General features: G+C 51.3%; 1 protein-coding gene across 2 annotated transcripts in view; it reads right to left on the bottom strand.

Annotated features, from left to right (window-relative positions):
- KLHL18 (kelch like family member 18) overlaps positions 1-20563 on the bottom strand; it is a 32075-nt gene that overhangs the window by 8368 nt on the left and 3144 nt on the right. For both annotated transcript variants that reach the window (XM_054192046.1, XM_054192047.1), the window contains exons 2-6: positions 6774-6904; positions 6448-6588; positions 3445-3643; positions 709-869; positions 101-237 (exon numbers count right to left, since the gene is read on the bottom strand). In XM_054192046.1, coding sequence (XP_054048021.1) covers positions 101-237; positions 709-869; positions 3445-3643; positions 6448-6588; positions 6774-6904 — 769 coding nt within the window. The remainder of the gene's footprint in view (positions 1-100; positions 238-708; positions 870-3444; positions 3644-6447; positions 6589-6773; positions 6905-20563) is intronic.

The raw sequence follows: 20563 nt of genomic DNA, 5'->3' as shown, positions 1-20563 counted from the left end.
GAGGAGAAACTGCTTCACATGAGGGAAGTTCACGATCCCCTCGTCCTACCCAGCAAACTACGCCGCTCTCCCCACTGCGGGGAGCGGGTATGCAAGGTACCTGCTGAGTTAAGTCCTCCAACAGCGTAAATCAATCCCGCGATGGAGGTACAGCACCGAGGACGGGTCTTGAACGCTGGGAGGTGCGGCCGGCGCTCTGGCATGAGGTGATAGTCTTTTGCCTCATCAACTAGATCCCTGGAATCAAAGCCAAACAGTTAAAGAGTTCAGTTGATATGATGAAATCTGACTGTCTTAAGTCAGATGAAGATTTCATAGAATGGTTTGTGTTGGAAGGAACCTTAAAGATCATGAAGTTCCACCCCCCTGCCCTGGGCAGGGACACCTGCCACCAGCCCAGGTTGCTCCAAGCCCCGTCCAACCTGCCCTTGAACCCCTCCAGGATGGGGCAGCCACAGCTTCTCTGGGCAACCTGGGCCAGCAACTGATTTTCCCCCTCCCGTGGCCAGGAACTCTAGAAGGCAGCGTGGCTCTGCTGCCAGGTTAAAGTTGGGAAGGGTGCTTTGTTTTCTTGCAATTTGAGGTGTTCTGTCCACGGAAAGAGAGAATTTCAGTCTCCAGGACAGCTAAACCACATTCCTGCTACCTCCACCCCACCAAGGGCCACCATCCCATGGATGGGTTTCTAACCCCGCGTCCAAGCCTCACCTGCATTTGTGGCAGCAACGGACCAGGTCGTCTTGCTGCACGCGGTCAGTGAGAAACTGAGGTCGACAGAGGGGTAGGCGGATTTTGGACAGGAGCTCGGGCAGGAACGACTCTCGCTGGTCTCGGTCATACCGTATCCAGGCTAACGCAGCTTCAAACACCTGTGGAAGGGAGGCATGGGAAGTTGGGAGTTTTGGGGTTGACGGGTTGTTTTTTTTTTCCCCGCAAGTTCCTACTGCTGCCAGTTGTCTGATGGAAAAGAAACCACATATTGACAATGATCTTCTCCTGATCTCGGGTGACATCGTTTCAGGACAGAATGGTGATGTTCTGCATCGCACCAGTGGGCTCTCCTGTCGCATGGTGCTTGGAAGATAGGCTGGGAGAGGTGGGGGGGTTCAGCCTGGAGAAGAGAAGGCTCCGCGGAGACCTTCCAGCCCCTTCCAGTCCCTCAAGGGGCTCCAGGAAAGCTGGGGAGGGACTCTGGATCAGGGAGGGGAGCCATGGGACGAGGGGGAAGGGTTTTAAACTGCAAGAGGGGAGATTGAGATGAGATGTGAGGCAGAAATTGTTGGCTGTGAGGGGGGTGAGCCCCTGGCCCAGGTTGCCCAGAGAAGCTGTGGCTGCCCCATCCCTGGAGGGGTTCAAGGCCAGGTTGGCCGGGGCTTGGAGCAACCTGGGCTGGTGGGAGGTGTCCCTGCCCAGGGCAGGGGGTGGCACTGGGTGGGCTTTAAGGTCCCTTCCCACCCAAACCAGTCTGTGATTTGGTATTGCTTTCTCTGCCCCTGACTTAGCCTGCGATAACACTGAGCTATTGTCCCATGAGACGGTCCGTTTAGTACCAACGTGTGCAGGGAGATGAGGGAGATGGGAAGAGCGTTTAGTTAGAGAAGGTGGGACAGAATGCAAAACTGTGGTTATGTAGTGTCAAAAATCAGCAAACGGGGGAAGAAAAAAGAGGATGGTGCTGCTTTATCAAAACTAGAAGACAGTTTTGATGAGAGGGATTAATCCGTTGACTTTGGATAACTACACGTTAGATGTCTAGAGCTGAGCTGGTCCCTCCAGGCTCCCTTTGCAGACGCTGCAGAGGTGGAACTCTTCAAAGGACATTTCATCTGCTCTGTGTTGGATGACTCCGGATGACAAAAGGAGGCTGGTGAGTAACTTAACCAGAGACACGCACTCCTTGGTCCACGGGACTCTCACAGTTAAAGCCTGAGCCACGTTGTCCCTCTACACTCTTGCTCTTACACCCAGATGACTACATCCGAGTCCCACCACTGTCACCCAAGGCAGAGCCCCGCTGTCACGCTGCCCAGAGGTCACACTCCAAGGCCAACATCACACACTGCAGCCTTGTCCCTGTTCATGGGTTCGGCTCGGGGAGACCACAAACCCACCGCAGTCTCCTAGAAGCTGCGGGAGAACTGGTCACTGTGGTCACGGTTGGCACCTCGGCAGGATAGCTGCCCTCTAAACCAGATTACACCCACTTCGGGTGGTCTTTTATTGCAACCCGTGGTGCCGGAGAAAATTCCGGTAGTACCGTTGACCAGAATAAAATTATGAAGTCCTTTTACGGTGGAGATCAGGAGTCTCTCACATCCCCGTTCCTGAGGTTTTCAGCACGAAAGTACTTCTTCAACAGAACCATGGCGAGCTTAAAAAAAAAAAAAAAAACCACCCCAAATTTACTTCTACTCTACAAGGTGCTTTATGACCAGCAGATAGGCTGAACTGCACTAAAATACTGCCATTTCTGAAGAAGCGGCTGGCAGGTGGCAGGGCACGAGGAAACGTCACTGGGGACAGACTCTTTGGACTCTTACCTGCTCCACAAAGGATCCACTTGGTAAAAAAAAAAAAACAACCAGCAAGAAACCAGTTTGTGGTACGATATAGAAACATGGCTGGAATGTGAAGCAGGTTCCCCTCCCTCCTTGTTTCAGGGGCGTTTTGGCCAGCCTGACTAACGAAGCACTCTCTTACCCTACACGGAGGTAGCCGTAGGTCTGCTTTTCATTTGTCACCTCCTCAGAAAGAGCAGGACGGATTTCCTGGCTCGAGGACAGGTTCTGTTTCTCCTGCGGACTGTCAGCCCAGCACCGAGGGATTCTCAAGGCCATTGAAATGTCCCTAAGGTTGCTCAGCTCTGCTTTCTGGGTTTTTTTGTTTTTGTTTTTGTTTTTGTTTTTTTTTTCCTAGGAGCAAGACAGTCTAGAGGAGCCTCTTGACGGCAAATTCAGAGGAACATTTGTTACAAAACTCCGCAGCACTCGCAGCAAGTTCTTTACACCTCAAGAGCGCTCCTTCGGACTTGAACATGGGCTCTACGAGGAAGGGCTCCCTGCTACTGCCCGCACCCTCCGCCTCTCTTCCCGGGGACTGGCAACCGACTAAGGGGCACAGCTGAAGGTCCTCAAGAGCCACCAGGCTCCGCCTCTGTCGCCGATGAATCAAAACACCTCAAAACAATGTTTTGCAAAATCTCTGGTCCCAGAAACTCTACCAGGCAACTCTCAGAGCAGGGTAACGTCGGCAGCGCGGAGGAGAAGTGGGGCTCTGGGAGTCATCACAGCTCTGGCTAGCACCTCTAAGTGTCTCCCCTGTGCCAGGGCATCTTCTCAGCTTCGTTCAGACAAGGAACAGGGTCATATCCCGTTCCATTCCCAAGCGACCAGAAACCCTCCAAGCAAAAAACCGCCTCTGCCACGACCTACGCCAGGTACGCACCTGCTCTTCGGACTTCACGTTGAGCTCATCCCTGGAAACGAGCTCCAAGACGTCTTCGAAAGGCAGTGCCAGGAACTCCTCGGACATGGATACCTCCACGAAGTGCTGATGAATGAAGCTGTTGGCAGCGTCGTAGAGCACCGCGCACATCATCGTCTCTGCAAACTGCCGCACTCCCAGACAGTTCTTCGGGTGAAGTCTGGGAAAGGGGAGAAAAAAGGAGAGCAAAAGTAACGTCAGGTTAATGGAAGGACAGAAGGAATTACAAACCGATTCAGTGAAGCAACGCGAGCCTCAGGGGGGACGTGGTGCAGTGAAAGCCACAGCTGTGTCTTCTTCAACGACGGCAGGTTCCAGCTCACTGATGAGCGTTATCTGCACAGAGATCATAGAATGGTTCGGGTTGGAAGGGACCTGAAAGGCCGTCCAGTGCCACCCCCTGCCCTGGGCAGGGACACCTCCCACCAGCCCAGGTTGCTCCAAGCCCCGTCCAACCTGGCCTTGATCTGAAGGTGAATCCACAGCAGAGCCAGAGGATGGAAACTACAACTTGAAAATCTCCCCGCAGACCCGCCGAGGAGCCTCTGGGCTGGCTCTGCGTGAAGGCCGCAGGCCGTCGGCAGAGGGGACGCGTGGGGCTCTGCACAGCCACCCCTCCCTCCCGCATCTCGGGGTGCCTGGGCTGCGCATCTAGCGCCTTCTTTTTTAACTCCGCTATTGGACAAAGCTGGATTCAAGCACGTTGCGCAAATACCAACCATCAGCCTCCTTTTTTCATCTCACACCTTTTAAAGTACCGCAGAACAGCGTCTGTTACAGCTTCACAAAGCCATTTCCCGAGATTAAGGAGGCTTTATCGCCAAAGATGCTTTGGCAACTGGAGGTCAGATGGTGGAAAGTATGGCTGCGGATCCGAACCCCTCTCCGGCACAGCCAAACAGCCACTGCACAAAGCTGCTCACTTCACGGCACGCAGAAATGGGAGAAGACGATATTAATTTGACGTGTGCTCTACGCAAACAGGTGCGTGTCCTGGACGGTCCCGTCCAAACAAGAAGCCCTGCCCAGTACAGGCATCTCACCGTTCAACAGGAGCCAACAGTTGTGTTTTGGGGCTCTAATAATCAGATATTAAACTAAATACGGCCTCTACGGAGAAAATACCTTGGGTTCTGATGTCTAATGGTCCGCAAAAGCCAGGCTCAGCTGCTGACAGCGGTGTCCGGGTGCACGCGAGGATGTGACATCGCTTCTGTCCCTCAGTTACTGCCCTGGGCTAAGAGCAAACCCACAGCGTCGACGGCAGGGGACCGTCACGCCAGGATGGCTCTCAGGGCTCCGTTACAGCCCTACGGAGCCGTCCGTGCACAGGGGCCTAAAAATATCCCAAATCTCAATTCCATTTCAAAACGAGAGCCCAGCGCGCGTGCTCCAGCTCTTCAGGACGGTCAGAGCCCACCAATTTTCTCGTTATTAATCAAAAAGCGACAGGGCTTAATTTAGGACGCTCGGTTGCTCCTGGTAGGTTTGGGAGAACCGTGGCAGCTAAACCCGACGAACCAAATCGCCTCGCTTCATCTAGACATAGATACCTAAAGCTAGCAGGGACTAAACAAAAAAAATTAAAATGTAAAATCAATGTAACCCAACTCTTTCCAGCTCGGTGTCATATCCAGCACCTCAAATAAAATGTTTCGGGGTTTTTTTTTTTGCAGGAAAAATGAATACTCTGTGATCTTACGCAACCTAATTTTAAACAAACTGCAGAAGCTCAGGATGCACAGGGGACTGAAAACCGAGACACCTTAAACGCGGAGGAAAACCATTTGTTTTCCTCCCCAACCCACGGTTTTAGAATACCTCTATTTAGCAGGAAAGAAAAATAACTGGCGGAGACGTTCCCTTTATTTGGTAGGTACGTTTAACATCACGCCACGGAATACGCTGAACAGCTGCGGAGAAATCAAGCTGGGGAAGGGAGGGGGAATGAAACCATGTTACGACTCCCTGGCACCATCCGAAGACGCGTGTGGTACGTTTCCAAAGAATAGCCCAGCTTTTCCGTTGCCAAATCACACTGCTGGAACAATCTCGCGGCCAAACACCAGCGAGGGAATTGAAAAACAAAAACAAAAAAACCCCCAAAACAACAATTAAAAAAAACAAAACAAAACACCAAAACAAAAAACCTGGGATCAATTTAAGGCTCTGCCATGGCTTCCTGTCCAGCTCCTTGGCCGAGCCCTTTTGTTTCTCCCCTCTTACGCACGCAAGAGCAGGAAGGGTAATTACTGCGAGGATGGGCTCGTTAGCGGCAGAGGCGGTCACGCACCACGCCAGCTCACTCTTAAAAAGGGGAATATTGGCTCTGTTTTGCTCTAGGTATTAATTCCCACGGCTGGCCAAGGCCAGACGTCGTGTCCCACCTGCAGCACGTCATAAGCTGGAGAAGTTATTTTCTAGGCAATGAGAACGGTCTGGAAAAAAAAAAAAAAAAGAGTCTGGAAAAAAGACGGCTGAGGGGGGATCTTATCAACACTTATAAATACTGAAAGGGTGGGGGTCAGGAGGATGGGACCAGGCTCTTCTCAGTGGTGCCCAGCGACAGGACAGGGGGTAACGGGCACAAACTTGACCATAGGAGGTTCCACCTCAACATGAGGAGGAACTTCTTTGCTGTGAGGGTGGCAGAGCCCTGGCACAGGCTGCCCAGAGAAGTGGGGGAGTCTCCATCTCTGGAGACATCCCAGCCTCGCCTGGACGCGTTCCTGTGCCACCTGCTGCGGGTGACCCTGCTCTGGCAGGGGGTTGGACTGGGTGATCTCCAGAGGTCCCTTCCGACCCCCACCATTCTGTGATTGTGTGAACGGTGAGTCTCGGGAGACGCTGAGCTCCTCATGGCGCTGGCAGGAGACATCCCTCTTCCTTCCAAATCAGACACAGGTGACTGGAACCTCACTGGTGTTCAGGAGCAGTAAGCACAGCCGAAAGACGACCTCTTACCTCTCTCTGAGGAAAGTGCAGCAAGCATCTTTGATGTTCTGCAGCTGAAGGAAACTTGCCCCCATCAGTAGAGACTGGACGTTCTGCTGATCTATGGCCAGGTGACCGTTGTAGGCAAAGTTGATCAGAGCCTCAAGTGCACTAGGGGGAGAAAGAGCAGAAAATCCACTGAATTCAAGCTGCATGGGACCCTACTAACAGAAACCCCTTTTCTAGTGCCATTCACATGGAGGACAGGCTTTCAAGCCTTGCACGCACAACGCCGAGGCCCGCAGAGCGCCTCTGGTCCCTCTGGATGCCCTCGTTCACGTGCCTTGGGACGTTACCTGGGATCCATCCCCTGCATGACAATCTCGTCCTGCTTGCACTCCATCATGTCGTTGGTGAACATGGCGTGGAAGTACGGGATAGAAGCTGCCAGCACGATCCGGTGAGCGCTGAATTTATGGTCCCCAACCTAAAAAGAGAGAAAAGGGGAAGACGGGAAGATCAGCACCGTCCACCACCAGCCCCATGGTCCAGATGACTCACTGTAGCATGGCTCCACCAGCCCAGCAGTAACCCAGGGCTGAAAGTTGGACAACTTCCATTTGCAAACAGGACAGCAGCCTGTCTCTTGAATTTAAACTTCTGAACACAATTTTCCAGACTCACAAGCCACCATGAGTTGTCAACTGGGCAAAGATAAAACAGTATTACAGCTCGAGAGTGGGGTGACTCCAGATGGCTAACAGAGAAGGTCCAGGTCGGAGCGGGGTCAGAGGAGGCCCCGGAGATGCTGGGAGGGCTGGAGCCCCTCTGCTGTGGGGACAGGCTGAGAGAGCTGGGGGGGTTCAGCCTGGAGAAGAGAAGGCTCCGCGGAGACCTTCCAGCCCCTTCCAGTCCCTCAAGGGGCTCCAGGAAAGCTGGGGAGGGACTCTGGAACAGGGAGGGGAGCCGTGGGACGAGGGGGAAGGGTTTTCCACTGACAGAGGGGAGACTGAGATGAGATGTGAGGCAGAAATTCTTGGCTGTGAGGGGGGTGAGCCCCTGGCCCAGGTTGCCCAGAGAAGCTGTGGCTGCCCCATCCCTGGAGGGGTTCAAGGCCAGGTTGGACGGGGCTTGGAGCAACGTGGTGTGGTGGGAGGTGTCCCTGCCCAGGGCAGGGGGTGGGACTAGATAGTTTTTAAAGGTCCCTTCCAACCCAAACCATTCTATGAACCGTATATTTACACAAATCAAGTCGGTATTCAACTGTGCACACGGGTTTCAAACTCAGACCTGTTTTCCCCAGCCGCTCGGCGCAGGAAATCCTGCCCCATGGCCCCGCTTCAGATAACACCTTGCCCCCAACACCTGGCCAACACCAGCCCCACGTCCCCCGGCTGATCCCGGGACACCCCGCGCGCAGCCGCAAAGGCTCTACGCGAGTCCTGGACTGCAGTGATTCCGCAGAACCGAAAGCTGGGAGACGAGGTCGCCCGTTTCTTCTTCCTCTGACCCGCTGGCCGGCTTACAGGTTAAATCCCGCACATTTTTCTTCTCGGGCCCCCATCGGGTACCTTCAGCTGACGCTCGCAGCCAGTCACCTTCACTACAACCTAGAGGCTCAACGCTGCCTCATCTCCTTTAAGTCTCTGCAGGTTCACTTTCACCGGCTCTGCTAGATAACGCTCGCATTTATATCCTCGGAAGAGCCTTCCCAAGCCACGGAGCGAGGCTTGGAAGCGGCTTCTTGCATCCAATTCCGGTTCTCGCTCCTGCAGATGCTATACGATGTTTTATCCTTTTCGGAATTACACAGATCTGCTTCTCTCTGTCGGTTCAGAGCTTGTTTTCCCCCCGACTCACGCCAGTCTATGCCCATCTAAGCTTGTGCAGAACCACTCTTTTCTCCCCGTTAAGCAAGATTTTTTTCCCCATTTGAGCTTCGTTTTGCCGAGATGAGTCGGCACAGCAGGTCGTCTACTCCCCAGGTCATCCAAGAAGCCCTTCTCTACGAAAAGCTTCGCGTCTAGGCAGCTTAGTAACCAAAAAAAAAAACAAAACAAAAAACAATGGTGTTTGCATTGAGGGTTTTCAGGGTTCCCAACAGCGCGCCTTGCCCTCTCCTCTCTCGGCCCTGAGCTCCCACACCCCGTAAATACGACCTGCTGGGAATTTAGAAAGCAAAATCCCTGACACGTTAAAAAAAAACCAAAAAAAACCGAAAAAAACACCCCCAGAATTGGCCACTACACAAGATGAATAATCAAGCGGTGGGATTTTTTTTTTTTTCTTTCTTTTTAAACAAAAGCACATTAAACTGCCACAAATGCTGTTAGAAGGTGGTTGTTTTTTTTTTCAAACCAGCTTGAGCGCCCAGCTGCTGGCCGTGCGTGCCGGCCCGCACGACGCCTGGGACTCCGACGCTCACATTTGAGCTTGCGGTCAGCTGGCAGCGCCGCTGCCCGAGCTTCCCAGTTTAAAAAAAAAAAAAAAAAGAAAAAAGAAAAAAATTGTGCTACAAACATCCAGCCAAATGGCTTCCAAGACTTGCTGCAGCCTGGAAGCGGCAGGATCGCTTTCGGAGAGCTTTGCCTCTGTCCCGGTTGGATTAGGTACGCCCGTGCTGGCCACTCCGCCTGGATTCACTAGCCCCCCCGACAAACCCCGCCGTCCTGGATTTTGCAGAATTCCCAACGCCCAGAGCGAAAGCAGGAAGCGAACTGGGATGTACTATCGGAGCTGACGGAAAAAAAAACCTCCCGTATATACTTATACGGTGACTTGTTAGTTCAAGATGGGTAAAGGCCACCATCAATCCCTTCTACAAACCCAAAACCACGTGTAAAACATCCCAGAGGCTCCCAGACCTGAGAGCTGTGCTACAAACCCCAGCAAATACTCTGCTGTTCCGTTCCCGGCTCTCCTAACTCTAATTGTATATAAATTATAACTCGAATTGATCTCGTGCTTTACCTCCACCTCCTGTGCCGGCGTCGAGAAGGAGACGAGCTCCTGAGACAGCCGAGCAGGAGCCAGACTGTGGTGGGGACACGGGCAGGAATAAAGGGGTTTTCTTGGCGGACGAGGGCTAAGACGGTGTTCCAGGAGAGAAAAGGAAGAAGCAGAAGAGAATAAGGTAATGAAAGCAAGAGGATGGATATTTTATAGCGGCGAGCTGGTAAGGACAAGCACGGAAATTAAGATTAAAGCTGTACCGGTGCTACAGCAGCAAGCCCCGGACCAGGGTACGGGCACAGCCCGTGCAAAATCATCGGCAGCTTCGTTGGGTGCCTGCAGAGGGATGGGGAATCTCCGGCAAGAGGAGTCGAGAGTGGGAGGACTAGCAAAGGAGCCCACGGTCAGAGAAGGGACCGAGCTCAAGGCCACAAGCCCCAGTTTAAGGGACAAGCCTTTGCAGAGCCCTGACTTTACGCAGCCTCTCGCAAGCGTGCGCAAACCCACCCTAAGATATTTAAACACGCTTATAAATCCGCTGAGGTTAATGAGAAAGAGCCCGTAAGGGGAAGGAAGCGATTCAAGAATCTCATGAGAGAAGCGCAAGAGGATTAAGACAGGGAAACAAGGAGACGTGGGTGCCGACGCTCTTCGTTTGGCATTTCTCGCTGGGGGAAGGTTGAGATACGACCTGGTTGACCGCGATGACTTAACGCGCTGCTCAGCCCGTCCACGTTCCAGCCCCGAGGCTCAGCAACGCCAGACCTGCTCAGCGAGCTCCGACTTTTCCCGGCCGTTCCTACCCCGTGGATGAAGCCACTCCACCGGCCCGTCGACGGGAGGAATAAACACCGGCGAGGCGAATGAAGTGAGTCTCGTTATTGACATACCTTAACACTGTACCTCTCGTGCATCGCCCACAACATCCGCCAGCCTGGGACATCTCACACAGAGCCGGCAGAAGCTGCTGGAGGACTCTCCTATCTCGGTGGCAGGACCTGGCCCGTCCTTGTCACTTCCCCAGCTCCTCGCTGCCATGTGCGGAGAAAGTTCTAAGCTTTAACAGCGTATTTTTTTTTAAACTAGAGCAGGGGAGGTTTAGATCAGACATTAGGAAGAAGTTCTTTACAATGAGGGTGGTGAGACAGTGGCCCAGGTTGCCCAGAGAGGTGGTGGAGGCCCCATCCCTGGAGACATCCAAGGCCAGGCTTGATGAGGCTCTGAGCAACCTGAACTAGTTGAAGATGTTGGACTAGGCAACCTTCAAAGGTCCCTTCCAACCCAACGCATTCTATGATTTCGGAGCTGGGGGACAGACACCACTGCTAAAGCAAGAGATGAGCGCCCACAGATGAAGCCTGCAGCACGAGAGAGCTCTGTTCCTTGGTTAAGGGCCGATTAAAAACTCCAGCCTATTTTCTTTCATGCGAGATACAACTCTTTAAAATACTTTTTTCTGGGGGGCTGAAATATTGTCAGCTAAAGGGCAGAGGAGCGCAGCGCCGGGAGTCACCGACCAGCAGCACCCAGATTTTCTACGGGGAAACCCCTTCCCGGCTGTCTCAAACGTCCCAGAAAACCAAGAAAGCTCCATTTTTGTTTTCAATATTTCTCTGGCTTGAAACAAGGCCTCTTTAAAAATCTCTAAATTCCAAATCTCTAAAATTTTGAAAGACATTGTGGTGCCTGGAAGGAAGGTCAGTCCAACTGCAGTATTTATTTGGCTTGAATACGTCTCTTAACTCCGAGACGTGTTTGGACGAGCGTTCCCATCCAGGCAGCGGGGTTGAGGGCGCGAGAAAAAAAACCCAAATTTTAGCCAAATTTCATTTCCACCCAAACACCATTTGCCAAAGACCACAGCTCTTCAAGTGTCATTTCGCCTTTTTAAAAATAAGAAGGGGTATTACAATGGAATAGGCACCTACTAAAGCGATACACCTGCTTCAGACTGCTCCACTTCCAAGGAAAATTAACCTTATAATTAAAGCAAACACCGATTTCAACAGCAAGGTTATATTTACTCAAAATAAACAAGCCTACAGTGTTACCCAACAACGAGAAAGAGCCCTCTCTTTCGGAAGAGAACCACACTAACTAAAAATAACTGGGAAATAAGAGAAGGGACACCGGTCTGAAATTTATTTTTTAAATAGATTTAGCTTTAAAACAGATCCGTGTCGGACAACAACCGTTTACGTCACGGTTAAATTCACCGATTTCGGTCGCCGGGATTTATCCCGCCTGCTGTGCCTTGGGGATTTCCCACCCCTCGAAGAGCTCATCGGTGCTTCCCACGTCCTGTGCCGGTGCGGCGTTTCTCCGCGCGGCGTCGTGCTGTCACTCTGGGCAGCGCTGAAGGACCGTGGCACGTAGAAAGCCACCAGTAATGTCACCACCGAACCCGAAAGATACTGTCTGAAACCGCCTGCCCCTTTTTCTTCCGAGGAATTCAACCCCGCAGCTCCAGACCTCTGCCTCCCGCTCACAGCACGAGCCTGTTTTTGGGGTTTTTTTGGGTTTTTTTGTTTGGTTTTTTTGGACCTTGCCTCTCTGACGGATGCATATGTTAAACCGCGTCTCCCTAGGAAAGGCAGAAAGGGATCAAACCGGAACACACGCTTTATGCTCCAAGTCCAAACACAACAGATTTTAGCGCCGTCCGAGGGTTTGCGCAGAGGTGAAGCTTTCCACCGCCCGCCGGATTCGGGGATGCATCGCCGCGATCTCACCCCATGATGGGTTGCCACCAAACAGCCTTATTATAAATAATACGCCCAGTTATCGCAAAAGCCATCATTTATAGTCATTCGGCAAGATTCCCGACAGGTTAATGAGAGCTGTATCATCACAGGGATGGAATTACCTTGTGTCTGGGCAGCGCCACCCTTCCGGCTCCGAGCCGCCCCATGGGACAGGACGGTTTCCCCGCTGCGGTACTCACCCTTCGTTAAGGAAAGGGTTTCAAATTGGAAAACGCCCCAATTAACACATTAAGCGCACCGGGGATGACCCTTGCACGGGCAACGCACGGGGTGCAGCTGGGCGGCGCAGCTGAAGCCACACAGTTCACAACCGCTTCCCTCGCGCCGGTAATAACACCCGCCCGACCTCGCCGTTCAGGGAAATAAAACAGAAATAAGCTGTATGAAAAAAAAAAAAAAAAAGGGAATAATTTTCTGCTGTCGTAGCAGGGGAAGGGGGAGGACCAGGACCGGCCTCTGTCAGCAGCGAGAGCCGCGGAGAGCGATCCACACTGTGATCGCCACCAGCTGAACGGAAACTATTTCCTCGTACCAGACAAGACGAAACCTGCAATTCCTTATTTATTTATTTATTTTTAAACTTGCTCCTGTAATGATAGGGAGCCCTCGGGGAGATTTATAACTGGGGATCTCTGGTCTAGAAGTTATCATTGTGTTCATACCAGCAGCACTTAATGGCAAGTCTCGAAGGAACAGCTAAATTTCTTGCTGCGGGCGAAGGACAATACCTGTTTTTCCTGTAGAAGGTAAAAAACAGTCCCGAGGACGAACACACAACGCACGTCCCCTCGGTTCATCCTCGTACGTTCGGATTCAAAAAGTGCTCCCTACTCTCCATAGCCAAGCGAGCTCTCTTTCTTCCGACCAAATAAATTCCCTACACCTGACGGAGTCACGCTACGCTCACGTAACGCTAAAGTAAAAGGAGCTAACGCTCTTCGGGATACCATTCCACCCGGCCATTGACAGCTTTCCCTTTGCTCAAAATCCACCACAGCCCTGCCCGCTAATTCCAGAAGCGCCAGTAGAATATATGTATAAAAAAAAAAAATATATATATATATATATATATAAAAAAAGCTTTGTCTGGCTGAGAGAAAAAAAACATTTTTGGTCCTCACTAAGTGCAGCCGGCAGGGATGGTCTGCTCGGTTCCTGTTTTGATTTTACAGAGCAGCTCGAACTTGGCCATACAGGCCTTGGGAACCGGCTGCCTTCTCCGTCCGGATTCAAGAGTCGCCTCAAATGAACGATCTTCCTTTTTATTTTATATTTCTATACCGCTGCATACGCCCCAGGCATCTCCGACAGCAGCAGCTCCCTGCCGGCAGCGGGATTTTATCGCCTACCGAAAGTCGCGGGGCAAACCGCCGAGAAACCTCTGTTAAGTTGGGACGTCCCTCCGTCATTTGGCCTCCCTGGCTCTGCGTCGCCGCGGGACGCGTGCCTAAAACGGAGTCTCGGTTGGGGATTTCAGCTCGCAGCTGAAGGTGGAAGCTCTCGTTTGCAAGAACAGACTGTTGCGCGGCGATGCCCGCGCTTGTGAGAGAAATCAGGCGCTCCTGTCCAGTTAAACACAGATCAGCGCATTTATCTTTCGCTTTTTGAGCCTGGAGTTCAGGACTGTCTCCAGACACGAATGAAATCACCGCAAACTTAATCATCTCCACGTCACTGAGCCAGAATTAGCTGTTAAGGCTCTGTTTATACAAGCCCCCTGAAAGAGAAATATCCCAGAAACTCCACATCGGCAAGCTCACTGGGAAGAGGCTCGAGGATAACTCCTTCAGGCAGGACTTTCACAGCCTGAAAAAAAAAACCACATCTCACCTTTCAGAAGATTTCCACCTTTACGCAAGGATGTGCTATTTTACGATATATAACTACAGGGGCCTTTCTCTTAAGGCAAAAGATGTCGTTTGCCCGGAAACAAGAACGGCACCGCTGCTCGCGAAGCATCCTTTCTGACCACCAATATCACCGAGTTCCCTGCCAACGTGTTCTCTAGATGAGTAACAAAAGGCACGCTCTCCCTTCCACTCCCACGGCCACGAAACGTTAACAAGTTCCAGGGTACAACGAAGCTTTCTCCAGAGGAAAAACGGTGTAGGCGTAATAAAGGCATCTATTGTTTTCAGGGCATCAGCGGAGCTAAGTCTCTCGAGTTCTCTGCTGCAAAGATCTTCTCCAAAAAAATACATCTTTCCTGACATCCAAGCCACAGAGAGGCCGTAGCAGAAATGAAGCTAATGTCCAAGCCAGCGCAGCAAAGTTTTGCTAGGCAGAAGATAACGGAACCGTAAAGTTCAAGAGATCCTGTGTCAAAATTCAGAGATTCAGATAAACATCCTTCCTCCCCATCCGCACCTTCCCACCCAAGGAGTAGCTGGACGAGACGTGAAAGAGTTTTGATCAAACTTGGCATGTGCAAAAGCAAGAGACTGATCCCATTATGTCCCACATCCTTCTGGTCTCAACTAATTAGAGTCCTGCTGACATAATGGCAACTAATTACTCTGAACCAGAAAGGACATCCCTTTTGCATGTACAACACGAACACACGCTCCCAGATAATCCACTTCCAATTCAGAGGAGCTTTGCTGGACCCCGGTCTCTCCATTTCCCATGGGGACAAGGGCAAGGAACGCATCCCGAGGTATGGTCTCCAGCCCTGCCCTCCTTCACAAAGCAGCTCTGCGGAGAAGGACCTGGGAGTGCTGGTGGACAACAGGATGCCCACGAGACAGCAATGTGTCCTTGTGGCGAAAAAGGCCAACGGCATCATGGGGGGCATCAAGAAGAGCATGGCCAGCAGGTGGAGGGAGGTCATCCTCCCGCTCTGCTCTGCCCTGGGGAGGCCACAGCTGGAGCACTGGGTCCAGTTCTGGGCTCCCCGGTTCAAGAAGGACAGGGAACTGCTGGAGAGGGGACAGCAAAGGGCTACCAAGATGATGAGGGGACTGGAACATCGCTCTTATGAAGAAAGGCTGAGGGATTTGGATCTTTTTAGTCTGGAAAAAAGACGACTGAGGGGGGATCTTATCAACACTTATAAATACTGAAAGGGGGGGTGTCAGGAGGATGGGGCCAGGCTCTTCTCGTGGTGCCCAGCGACAGGACAAGGGGTAATGGGCACAAACTTGACCATAGGAGGTTCCACCTCAACATGAGGAGGAACTTCCTTGCTGTGAGGGTGGCAGAGCCCTGGCACAGGCTGCCCAGAGAGGTGGGGGAGTCTCCGTCTCTGGAGACATCCCAAACCCACCTGGACGCGTTCTTGTGCCACCTGCTGTGGGTGACCCTGTTCTGGCAGGGGGTTGGACTAGATGATCTCCGAAGGTCCCTTCCAACCCCGACCATTCTGTATTTCTACGATTCACACTCCTGAAGGACCAGCAAAACAAAAGTTGAGGGTAACTCGGCAGTTGAGGGACCCTCTTTGCCCTCCCTGCCACGTTTCCCCAACCTCTTCACAACAGTAACCCCAAATCTCTCCCATACTCCGACAACCCCTAGGGCAACACGGAGAACGCCCAGCCTCTGCTCTTAACTCATCCCACAGCATCCTCATCCTCAATGGGCAAGAAGTACCTGCCAGTGCCACCACCAGACACCCAGTTAAATGCCCAGGTCACCAAAGCCCACCTGAAGCTACAGGACAAGTTTTGGTTTAAGGAAAGCAAATAAAACTCAGTGCGAGTGGGTTTGGAAGTCAGACAGTAGCACCTTTTTGCCATGGCCAAAGCAGCCAAGGAAAAAGTTTAGCGCAGAAATGCGTGGTTTCTGCTAACGCTTCAGGTTTAATGTCTTCGTAAAGCACTAAAAATACTTATATATAAGTGGAACAGCGTTTACGCTAGCGGAGACCTTGGGTGAAAAAACAAGTCCAGTCGTAATCCCAATTAGCTCGTTACTGCTGTATGACAAGATTTAAATAAGATCCTTAACCTAAAGGTCTCGCTTGCACAACAGATTATCTGTTTTTTGTTTTTTAAATCTACCGGCTCCTCAAATAAAAAGACACTCCCTCTCCCACCGAGCTCGTTTTCCTTAAGGATCTCACAAACGCGCTCCAACGTCTGCGGAGCAGCCAGGCACAGGGTTTTGGAGGACCCTGCTGAAACTACGCAGGCAGCCTGAAGCTGTCTGGAATTCCACTTATCTGCCACGGCGGGGACAAAGGGAGGCTCCTCCACCTCTGCGTCTGCTTGGCAGGCGGCAGCTCTCCCGGGTGCATCTGCTCCGGTTTGGAAGGTTTCGAGTTAACAGTCTGCTTTGGAAAAAACTGTGATTAGAAAGGGGAGAAAAGCCAACAGGACTATCGCCTACCAGTCCAACTCGCATTGTACGTGAAATAAATAATATAACCTCTCCACAGCTTAGAAGTATTTTAACTTGCCAGGCTTGCATTAGTTTTTAAAAGACTTTTCCAATTAGTCTTGGAGTTAGTCATGGAAATATGGCATTCGAGCGATTCCAAACCAAACGAGGAGCACTCGTTAGCTCGCACTAACGTCGCCCTTTGAGGATTCAGAAAGGCACAAACCTTCTCTCCTTTGCCAGAGGTTCATCCAAGATCGCTGGAGGTGCCAGCCCGACACTCCGTTCTCCTCTGGCTCCGACCGCAGCGAGCCGGAGCTATAAAGACATTTGTTCCCCCCCACACCCCGAATTTATCAATGAAGAAACCGGAGGAATATTGCTTCCCTGTTTTATGGCGTGGCGCAGGCTTCCCGCAAACTGTCCCCCGAGAGCACTTGTACCTTGGCCTGAAGCAGAGACACAAACTCCAGAAAACAAAGCTGCCCGAGCAGCTTTCATCTCCGGAGGCTATTTGTCTTCAAAAATAAACCCCAAAAAAACAACAAAACAACAAACAAACCACCAAACAATGCTCAGGAAGAACACAAATACCGAGCAGCTTCATTTCTGCAATTAAAAAGCGCATCAGGATCTCCAGATCAGGGAACAGCAACCCCTGAATACCTGCGCGTGCCAGCGAACTGAAATTCTTGCAGCATTTATTTGTGAGCTCGAAAATGCTTTGAGGACGCACACACGCATAGAAAAGAGACTGCAAATCCATCGTAAAATAAACGGGAAAGCTTCTGCCGTGCTATTGCGTACAGGAAACCAAAGCAACGAGGGCCCAAACCTTTCATGCAGAGCTTTTGTCATCCAGTGAGCTTAGTAAAAAGATAACTAATTTCTACCAAAACAGTAAAATCAACAGCGGTGCTGAGAGTAGAAATAACTGAAAGCTCCTAGCTCACGTTTAGGCAGAAATTGATGCTAAGGGTGAAATGCTCCGGGGAAGAAAGAGCCCCGGGGAGAAGCGTAGTAGCTCCTGGAAAGGAGCAGCCAGAAAGCAACCCAAAAGTCCCCTATCGTGAAGGCAGCCTGAAAGAAAATGTTTTATATCCAGTTTCGGGGGGGGGAGATAAAAAAAGAGGTGGACACAGAAATCAAACCTTACGGATTTCATCCCCCAAATGCCAGCTGTCGGTAACTGCGACAACGCCTGACCTATAGTAGGTGGCAGCCAGAGGAGATGTCGCTACAGCAGGTTCTGCTCCACGGCCAGAGACGCCAGGCACGTTAAATTTGAATTTATCCCTAGCGCCTCTATAGACTTTGCCATTCACAGCCCATTTCAAGCCCAAGAAATCCAGACAATTCAAACTTCGCTCCACCACTGGAAGCCCCAGTTTGGCCCCAGACGCCGGGTAAGGGGAGGTGCCTGGAGAACGGCTGCTTCTTTGATGGTTTTGTTGGACACCCTGATTTCAGGTTCTACGATCAGGCCTCAAAGCGTACAGTCCAAAACTGAAAACTAAAAAATTTGGTAAGTCTTATCGCTCTTCAAACCGCTTGACAGGTCCGTATCTGTAGCGAAAAGCCTCAAAACCCAGGAAACTCAACAACAAAGTCCAAAAGTTTCCCTTCTGCGTGCTTGACGATTGCTCCAGGCTTGGCGTTTCCCTGTCACAGACCATCACCATCAACTTGGCCACCACCACGGATATTGGATGAGGAGAGAGACACAAGTCTCACCTGGAGGAGATTTCCATAACAGTACCCTGGTGGTCAGGTCAAACGGGCAGAGAGTTGGGTTTTTTTTAACTAGACAAGGCCACGCTGAGACACAACCCAGCGATCCTGAGAGAAGAGAGCAGGAGCAGAAATTTGGCTTGAGTAAGCCAAAAAATCCTACTTTCGCCCAAGGAAAATGAACTAACCACAGAATCAGGTGTGCCCCCTTGCTTCCCTCCTCCCTCCGGTTTACTCCCATTTGTTTCTACCAAACCATCCTGAAATTATTCTTTAAGTAAACCTTTCAGAGAGTCACCAAAGGGAGACTGAAAGGACAGATGCCCATGTTGGAACATCTTCAAGAAGAACGCTGACCTCCAGCTATTTGAGAGACAGGAATAGAAAAGGACTTCTTAAATCCATAGCCATCCGCGCAGGAAAGGAGCTTTAGCTCTCAATGAACACTTCCTAAGCCGCTGGAAAGACGCGCAGCTCACTTACGGCCCCGTGAAACTTCGTTTTCACATGGGCGATCACGAGAAGCCGGTGACAGATTTCCCTAAGCTGGGTTTGAATAACCTGAGCTCCAAGGGAGCCGGTCAAATCAGCACTTCTTGCTTTTAATCGCGTTGAAACCCAGCTGCCGTACGCTGCTGAGGCAGCAGCCGGCTCCCGCAGAGCGGCGCGAACTGCAGCGAGACGGTTTCTGAGAAAGGAGAACAAGTCCTGCCCCTCCTATTTACTGAATGAACGCTCGCCTGGCTTTACGAGGGGAATAATTAAAACAAACAAACGAGAGTACCGACACTTCCTAACAATTTTAGGCCTGTTTGTACAGCAAACACTTCTGTGGGCCGGGAGAATCGTTTACAGCCATTGATCCCAACATTGGTAGCGCTAAAGAAGCCGCTAAAAAACCTGAACTGAAAAACCTGAACCCTGCCGCAACAACGCGACTTGTTCCCATTTCAGCTGCGAGCCCGAACGCTGGCCACATCAGGAGGAATCCAAATTTTGGCTCAAAGTTGCGTTTGGCAGCTTTTTTTCTTTATAGAGGCGACAGCCTGAATGTACTAAGTGTGAAAAACCGGCTCCAGCAGTGCAACGGGACCCACTTCAGTCTCCTTCGGGTATTGACTTGAAATGCTTCTCAGTGTTTTTTTTTTTCCTACCTTCATTTTGGGTAAGGAGCATTCAAACGCCGTCCCTGCCAGCCTCGGCAGGCTCCTTCGGCATCGCCCTGGATGTACAGCTTCACCAAGGCAGGCGGGAAGTGTTCCCCAGCAAGGTCAGGGGAAGAGCAGATTTTTGCGTCAGCCGCGTTCGAGGTGGGTAATGGATTCCAAGCCACCTCCGAAGTCAAGCTAAGAAAAACGACTTCTTAAACATTCAGCAGTTCGAGAAGACACCCTGTACCCAACAACGGGGAGGAAAAGCTTGGCTCGCATTCAGCAGGCAGCATTAATTCAATCGCCACGGGACACGCAGGCACTGAGAAATCTGCTCTCAAGAGGCAGAAGCAGCAAAGAGGTGGGTTATTTTGACACGATGACTCAATCCAACAAAGAGGAATCAACCCAACGAAGTACTCGGGATTCTGAGGCCGCGTGTGTACGAGGGAAAAGGCAGACTGTTTGAACCAACACGGAAACACACCGTCAGCCCTCTGCCAGACGTACCAGTCACTGCTGCGGCCTCTCTTCGACATAATAGAGAATTAACCAGGCAGAAGAGAGAGTTAAGACTCATTTTAAGAATGACGGAGACATCTTTCTTCATAGATATTAAACCTGTATAGGGGTGAAAGGCTCTGCACCCTCCCCAGATAGCAACAGCCCCTGGAACAAAATATAATACAAGGAAAAGAAAGCGGAGCCAACACGGTGCCCTCGCCCATAAAGCTGCCCAGCGTCACCAGGGCGCTCACTCCGACAGCTCCTTCAGCCCTCAAGACTCTAAGTTTCCCCGCTCTCCCACAGAAGGTACAGAGAGGGAGATAAGCAAGATTAAAAAACAAGCACTTTGCTGTGGTAAATCTATGGGAAAACTTATTCAAACGAGTTTTGCAGCACAATGGTCAGGCGTTTATTTGAGATAAGGCCACGGTCATATAGCTCATCGCCATTGTCTCCCTCCGGACCGCGCAGAGCAGGCCAAGCCCAGCGAGAGGACACAACCGCTGCGATCCCAGAGATGTGGGACTCACAGGACCTGAGAGACTTCTTCTGCAACACGAAGCTACCTCAGACACGCCAATACACCGTTTAAATCTAATAAAATGCCAGTTTTGTCACAGAATTCCCCCAGGTTACCCAGTGGCCTTCTACGCTGGAGTGACCACATCAGTAGACAAGGGAAGAGCTATGGGTCTCGTCCACCTGGACTTCTGTAAGGGC

The sequence above is a fragment of the Rissa tridactyla genome, chromosome 2 (genome assembly GCF_028500815.1).
Source record: "Rissa tridactyla isolate bRisTri1 chromosome 2, bRisTri1.patW.cur.20221130, whole genome shotgun sequence".
Classification (NCBI taxonomy): Eukaryota; Metazoa; Chordata; class Aves; order Charadriiformes; family Laridae; genus Rissa; species Rissa tridactyla.
The sequence above is the reverse complement of the archived record's forward strand: the minus strand, read 5'-3'. Positions and strand labels throughout refer to the sequence as shown.